This window comes from Dipteris shenzhenensis, chromosome 12 (genome assembly GCF_047967505.1).
Source record: "Dipteris shenzhenensis isolate YYH24624 ecotype China chromosome 12, Dip_SZ_1.0, whole genome shotgun sequence".
Taxonomy (NCBI): Eukaryota; Viridiplantae; Streptophyta; class Polypodiopsida; order Gleicheniales; family Dipteridaceae; genus Dipteris; species Dipteris shenzhenensis.
This window is the reverse complement of record NC_141607.1, coordinates 41,141,004-41,148,642: the sequence shown is the minus strand read 5'-3', so window position 1 is coordinate 41,148,642 and position 7,639 is coordinate 41,141,004. Positions and strand designations below refer to the sequence as shown.

Here is a 7,639-nt window from a genome sequence, read left to right as displayed (position 1 = left end):
AGAGAGAGAGGTGGAGACATGGGATTCTCACATGCTCCTCTAATCAATGGATGCCAAACAAAAAGTGAACATAAAAATAACTTGGAGGCTAAACGATTACTAAGGCCTACCCATTGAAGGCCAAAAATGTGTTGATTGTGAGGGGTGTGGAGGTTATCCCAAAATGTGTTAATGTGAGACTACCAACGTCCTTTCGATTTCAAGCCTTTGAAGCCTGGTCACTAGTGTGTACGCCAAAGTTTCTTCGGAAAGTTATGAACTTAGTGTACACGCCAAAGTTTCTTAGGAAGGGGAACATGGAAATGAATCTATGTGGGTGTTGGGACGACACGTTCCTAGCAACAAAGCAAGCAACAACCTTATCTTCTAAGAAACTTCGAACATATTGATGGCCTCTCATCATCTCAACTTTCAGAACGAAATTCGTTTCTGATCATCACCAGTTGCTCCTTATGTTGTTCCCTCTGTATTCCTCTCCATCAGAGCTCTACACCAGCATGACTTCCCATTCCCTTCACTCGCAGCAGGACAGCTTTCATCTCAGCGGCCCAACCCATCTCGCCGGAGATCCTGATTTCCTGTGAGTCTAGCTATTGATCCGTTCGAATTGGACTTAGCGCATCCTTGTTTTTCTTAACGCGTTCCGATTCGATGCCAGAAATATTTGAAATCAGATTATCTTCGACTTAACTTGTTTTTGCTTCTCTCAGGTCCAATCCCAGCTGTAGGCGAGCAATCCTTGCTTGCCTTGTGAAAGGTGTATATGTGGCGCTGCATGACGCGCAGACCAAGAGGCCTTCTTTAGCTGCTCCTTGGTGGGAAGCGTTCAATTACGAGAGAACAGAGACCATCACAGATGAACAAGGAGGTCATATCTTGGGAGCTGTGTATCAATGGAACTCTACGCAAGCGCCAAGACCTCCCTACGCACCACAAGCGGTGGTAGCTTTCCGTGGAGCGATGAGAAGTGGCAACACCTCCTTCGGCGACATGGAAACATACGGGCAAATGGTGTGGTACCGGCTTCACCTCACACCTCGTTTCAAAACCGCACTACTAGCGGTGAAAAAGTTAGTGAAACAATTGGGAGGACCCAACGTGTGTCTTACAGGACACTCCCTGGGCGCAGCGATCAGCTTGCAGGCAGGACGAATGATGGCAGAAGAGGGAGTTGAATTGGAGACGTATTTGTTCAGTCCGCCATATCCTTCTATACCGATAGAATTGATCGATGACCCAAATCTGCAGGAGCCGCTCCAGGTGTTGCGGATGGCAGCGGCAGCAGCGTTGGCGTCGCTGAGGAGCGAGCAAAGCAGGAAGGAGGAGCTGGCGGCGTTCCTGTCGATCAGGAACTGGATCCCGCATCTATTTATCAACGAAGCCGATCCGGTGTGCTGCTCCTACATAGGCTACATGAAAACCCGGGACAAGATGGTGAGATCGGGGAACAAAATACTGGCGAAGAGAGCAGCACCGCACGCTGCACGTTTGGAGCTACTCCTGAGGACGGCACCGCTGATGAGGAGGTCATGGCAAGGGAGGCCATTGCATCTTCTACCGTCAGCACATTTGCATGTGATAGACAGAAGATCGAAGAGGATGAGTGGGATTAAGGGTGATGGAAGGTTGAAGGGGATGCAAGAGAGGAGGGATTGGGATTGGGATTGGGATTGGAGATGGAGGAAGGCTCATGGGCTGCAGCAATGGTGGAGAAACGAGCTTGAAATTCACTATCACCTTGCGTCCTTTGACCTTCTTCATGCTCCTTGTTGGCATTGATCTTCACTCCTCACAACATCACTCTCTCAACTAACATTTAAACCATGTACCAATTAGTGCCCCCAAGCACACACACATATAAAAATTACCTCTATTTATATGTTAAAAATTTACACATATAAAAATTACCTCTATATTTAAATGTTAAAAATTTACTTACTTCCCATGTGGAGCCTTTCTCACTCCCCCTCCCTTTGCACTTATCGTGCCCAAACTCTTATAGATGTCGAGCCCTCGTCCTTTCCTCGTTTGGGGGCTCACAAGTGGGGCATTTTAAACACCCCCACCCAATGCCTCAGCATGGTGGCATACCCACCGTGTCGAAGAACTGCTCCATCCGCTCACATGTTTGCTCACATTTAAATACCCCCCCCCCAAATTCACACACATTTAAATGTAAGGCAATTTGGCTTGTTGAACTCTTCTGGTAGTTTAACTCTAGATGATTGCGGCATCGTCGGGTGGATCGAGTCAAGTACTTTAGAATGGAAGGTCTATAGAGAAGGTAGGTGGGGTGATCTTGTAAGGTGGCTTTCAACCAGAAAGGGATAGGTCTCTATCCGATGCAAAAATTATGGGTAAAATGCTAAGAGGAGGTTTTTCTTTTGCATGTAGATGTCAAAGAGTCTAAGAAGAAAGGGTGGCATGACGCTATGCAAAAACTCCTAGTGGCTTGTGAGGTATCAATTGAGAAAGTTAGGTCAGGGATTGAGACGCTACTTAGAGGAGGAGTATACTCAATTTTTACTCGGTGAGGCAGGGGTGGGGGTTTGTTTCCAACTCTCAAGGAACTGGGAGTTCGAGGGTGAGTGTCCTTCCAATGGTTACGATGCCAAGTTTCTAGAAGAGGCTTCTTTCCCCTCCATGAGTGCTCGACCTAGGTCAATTTTCCAAACCTTTCATTATGGTAAGGAGATTTTGTAGACTATTTGGTGGCAGCTTTGAGAAGGCTCTTTATGATCCTGACTTTGTAAAGCTCCATTTGAGGAAAAAAAAGCATGGATTCTATAGGAGAGGTTGCACAAGGGGCCGGATCAATTGAAGGTGTTTATACATGCAATAAGTTCATTTCGATGTGTTTGCAAATGCTTGCTTTATATATAAAGATAGAGGTTGTTTTGCTTTAGTTTTCTCATGAAAGTGCATAGTGGAATCCAAGTTCAGGAGGGGCTCTACATGTTGTGGATCAAGGTATGTTCTCCAGGTGGTATGCCCTCTTTCTTTGGTCCACTATTTTGGTCTAGCCTATTTCTCCCTCCATTTTTTGAATATGGGGTTTCCCTCTCTTGCAGCTGCCGTCTGCCCCCTCTTGCTCTAGGCCCTCCTCCTCTACTCATTTTGGCTACAACAGCTCCTCTATCTCTTTCTCTCTAGTAGCTTCTCTTTCCTACCCCCCCCTCTTCTCTCTCTCTCTCTCTCTCTCTCTCTCTCTCTCTCTCTCTCTCTCTCTCTCTTTCCCCTCTCCCTCTCCTCTGTCTCTATTGGAGCTGTTCTCTCCCTTCAAGCTTCACCTCCCTTTATGGGAATCTCATTCCTGCTGTTCTGACCTTTGCAAGTATGGTGAGGAATAGGGCTGTAGGCACTCAGAAAAAGGCCCTGTTTTGGCTGTGCGACCACTGCGCGGCTAGTCTCGGTGAAAAGTTGCCGCAGCAGAAATTGCAACGTATGCCTGTGTGTAGAGATATTGGGAGTTGTGTGAAGATTGTGGGAGAGAGGGAAGGAGTCTCACTTGCGGCTTTCTCACATGCACAATGGGGGAATACACACAAAGGTGGAGGCTGAAAACAGTTTTCCTCTTCTTAGTTGTGAAAGCCAAAAGAACTCTAGTACAAAGAAATAGAAGAACCCTATATGTGGGTCTCAAATCAAACTCAACTAACTAAGGTGGCATACTAACTGAGCCACAAACTAGAGTAGATAAGGGTAGCTGTCATCCAGCTATTATTCGTGGGCGGTGTACCAACTGCATCTCCATCTAACAAGTCGGTGACATAAATCCACAACAGTCACCCTGGCATATCGCGAGTGGAGCTCGATATCTCAACACTCCCCCTCGAGCTCAATCCCAAATCCTGCACACCGAGCAAGTCTCTGAACTTGCGCAGCTTCTCTGCGCCCAATGCTTTCGTGAATATGTTAGCTACCTGATCCTCTGTGTTGACATAAACTAGATCAATAAGACCTAGTAACACCTTCTCCCGCACATAGTGATAATGCACCTCAATGTGCTTTGTTTTAGCATGAAAGACTGGGTTCTTTGCCAAGTGTATGCTGCTCATGTTGTCACAATAAATGACAACTGGCCCATCTGTAGACTGATGCATATCATAAAGTAGCTTATGCAACCAAGCTACCTCACATGCAGCCATTGCTGCACCCCTGTACTCAGCCTCTGTGCTCGACAAGGCAACTGTAGGCTGTTTCTTGCTGCTCCAAGTGACTGCAGCACTCCCAAAAGAGAACACATATCCACTGGTAGATCGTCTATCAGAAATACTACCAGCCCAATCAGCATCAGTGTATCCATGCAACTGTATCTGAACCCCAGCCTCATGAAATAGTCCATACTGCAATGTGGACTTCACATACCTGAGTATGCGTCTAGCCGCATCCAAATGCGGTTTCCTTGGAGCCTACATAAACTGACTTACCAACCCAACAGCATAGCTCAAATCTGGCCTGGTAATAGTCATGTAAATCAAACTTCCTACTATACGTCTGTACGTAGTAGGGTCTTCCAGAAGCTCACCTGCATCTGCGCTCAGCTTCACATTCTGCTCCAAAGGAACTGAAATAGGCTTACAGCCTGTCATCCCATATTTGGACAACATGTCCAATCCATACTGCCTCTGCAAGAGCTGTATCCCACTTGGTGATCTAATCACCTCAATGCCCAAGAAATAACGCAGCTCTCCCAAATCCTTCATCTCAAACTTCTGCCTCAATAGCATTTTCACATGAAGGATATCTTCATCACTATCACCTGTGATGATCAAATCATCAACATAAATGACTAGCAGCATAATCCCTTTCTCTGTTTTTCTCACATAGAGTGAGAAATCTGCCTTGGAGATCTAAAACCCAATAGTGACAAGATACTGTCCTATCTTGTCAGACCATGCTCTAGGTGCTTGCTTCAAGCCATACAAGGCTTTCTTCAACCTGCAAACAAACTCAGGATGAATAGCATGAACATAACCTGCTGGCTGCTCCATAAAGACCTCTTCTTGCAAATCACCATGCAAGAAGGCATTCTTTACATCCATCTGATGTAAAGACCATCCCTTTGATGCAGCCATAGCAATGGCTGCTCTTACGGTTGCCATCCTTGCAACCGGGCTGAAAGTTTCTTCATAATCAATGCCATATGTCTGTGCATACCCCTTGACAACTAATCTTGCCTTGTATCTATTCACAGAACCATCTGCATTGTGCTTGATCTTATAAACCCACTTACAGCCAATTGCATTCTTGCCTTTAGGCAAAGGCACCAATTCCCATGTAGCATTAGCATCCAAGGCATCCATTTCTTCATCGATGGCTTTCTCCCATTTTTCATTTCCCATGGCTTGCTCAAAAGAAGTGGGTTCTGGTTCCTGTATCACTTTGACCATATAGGCATAGTGAATGGCTGTAAATCCATCATATTTCAGCCTATCCACAGGATACCTAACCCTGGTAGACCTGCGCAAAATAGGCTCACTTCCAGGTGCTCTCAAAACATCCCTGGTCTTCCTTACTCCAGGTGTAACAACAGAGGGAATACCCAACTCATCATCAATGCTCTCTTCTGAGCCACTGGATTCACCATCCACACAAGAGTGACCTGCATTCACATCAAACATGGGCTGATCTACCTTCTCTTTTCCTTTTCGTGATACCTGCGTACCACTCTCTGCATTGCTTTGAGGAGATTCTCCTGATCTCAATCTGCCTGTCCATGGTGAAGTATGTGAACCACTGCTAGAGGACACTCCAGGTCCACTGATATTTTGTGATTGTTGCTGTGAATTCTGTGCAGCATTACCATTTTGTGCATCTACATCAATCATCACATTTACTGGTTTATACCAGCTGCTCATCTCATCAAAAACAACATCTCTGCTCACTGTGAACTTTCGTGTAGAAGGGTTATACCATCTATACCCTTTTTGCTGCAGAGAATAACCAATAAAGACGCACTTCTCAGCTTTTGGATCCAACTTGGACCTCAACTCATCTGGCACATGGACATAGGCAATGCAACCAAAAATTTTCAAATGAGAAATATCTGGTTTCCTACCAGTATACATCTCCTCTGGCGTCATGCCATGTATTGCTGCAGTGGGAGTCCTGTTCATTATATAAACTGTTGTAGCAACTGCTTCAGCCCAATAATAATCTGGTAGATCTTTTTCATTTAGCATAGCCCGAGATACCTCTCCAATATGCCTGTTTTTCCTTTCTGCAATTCCATTTTGCTGTGGGGTATGACTGCATGAATATTGCTGCTTTATACCATGCTCCTGCAAGAACCTTGCAAACTCATTTGAGAGGTACTCTCCCCCTCCATCTGACCTTAGGCATTTTATTTGCAGGCCTGTTTCTTTTTCAACCATAGCTTTGAAAGCTTTGAAGTGCCCAAACACTTCACTTTTCTTTTTCATAAAATACACCCAAAGTTTTCTGCTGAAGTCATCAATAAATGTGACAAAATAGTGGCAGCCTCCAATAGATGCAGCTTTAGTATTCCACACATCAGAGTGGATTAATTCCAATGGCTTTTTACTCTCTTGAACATGCATAGGAAAAGGCTTCCTTGCCTGTTTCCCAAATTGACAGGCTTCACAAACCTTGTGCATTTCTGCAACCTTGAATTTAGGCAATCCTGCAACAATATTGTGGGCTTGCATTGATTTAAGTCGTTGTATATTAACATGACCAATGCGTTTGTGACAGATATCAATATCTGCAACTACACCTGTCCCATGTGCACACATTGCTACACTCAATTCAGGCATGTCTGCATCCAACGTAAACATCCTGCCCTTCTTCTTTCCTTTTGCTATCAAGCGACCGTTATTTTTCATATCCTCAACAAAGCATCCATGAGGATTAAATCTAACCTGCAAGCCCTGCTCAACCATCTGACCAACAGAAACCAGGTTCTTGGTGATGTTCGGGACATGAAATACATCAGACAAGTATTTCTTTTTCCCATCCTGCATAGACAAAGGAATTTTGCCAATCTGCACAATAGGATGTGCAGTATCGTCACCAGTCTCCACAAATCCTGGTTTTTCCATTTTTCTTGCATCTTGCATCCATTCAGCGTGACCTGTCATGTGGTTTGACGCACCTGAGTCAACATACCACACATCATTGCTTTCTTCTGCACTTGTTATAGAATTTGTCATATGCTGCACCATAAATAGATGCTCATTTCTATCATCACCCTGCCTGCTAGAAGATGCATAATTGCCTTGCTGCAATTTTCCATTCATAATGTCATTCTGCTTTTTGTAGCAGTCCTTAGCCATATGACCCATTTTGCCACAATAGTAGCATTCAACATTGCTGTTTGCATTTTGGCCTCTCTGCCATCCACCACAGCCTCTTTGGCTCCCCCTGCCTCTAGAGTTACCACGTCCTCCTGCATAGGACTGGTTTTCTTGCGTTTGCTGCATATTCTGATTTCTACCACGGCCTGCAGATCGGCCTCCTCTACCTCTGCCTCTACCTCTGCCAGCATTTGAGTAGAAGACAGTTTCTTTTGAAGTTCCTGCTCAAGAAGATGCACCCCCATTTCTTTGCTCTTCAGAAATTAGAAGAGCAATCAACTCCTCAAAATCAGGAAATTTTTCACGGACGGCAATGGATG

At 45.1% G+C, this 7,639-nt stretch overlaps 1 protein-coding gene across 1 annotated transcript; it reads left to right on the top strand.

The window, feature by feature from the left end:
- Positions 1-331: 331 nt before the first annotated feature.
- LOC147896228 (GDSL esterase/lipase At4g10955-like) lies at positions 332-1,849 on the top strand. The gene is made up of 2 exons (XM_087383079.1): positions 332-580; positions 711-1,849. The coding sequence occupies exons 1-2, from the start codon at positions 453-455 to the stop codon at positions 1,777-1,779; spliced, it is 1,197 nt and encodes a 398-aa protein (XP_087239205.1). The 5' UTR covers positions 332-452; the 3' UTR covers positions 1,780-1,849.
- Positions 1,850-7,639: the final 5,790 nt, after the last annotated feature.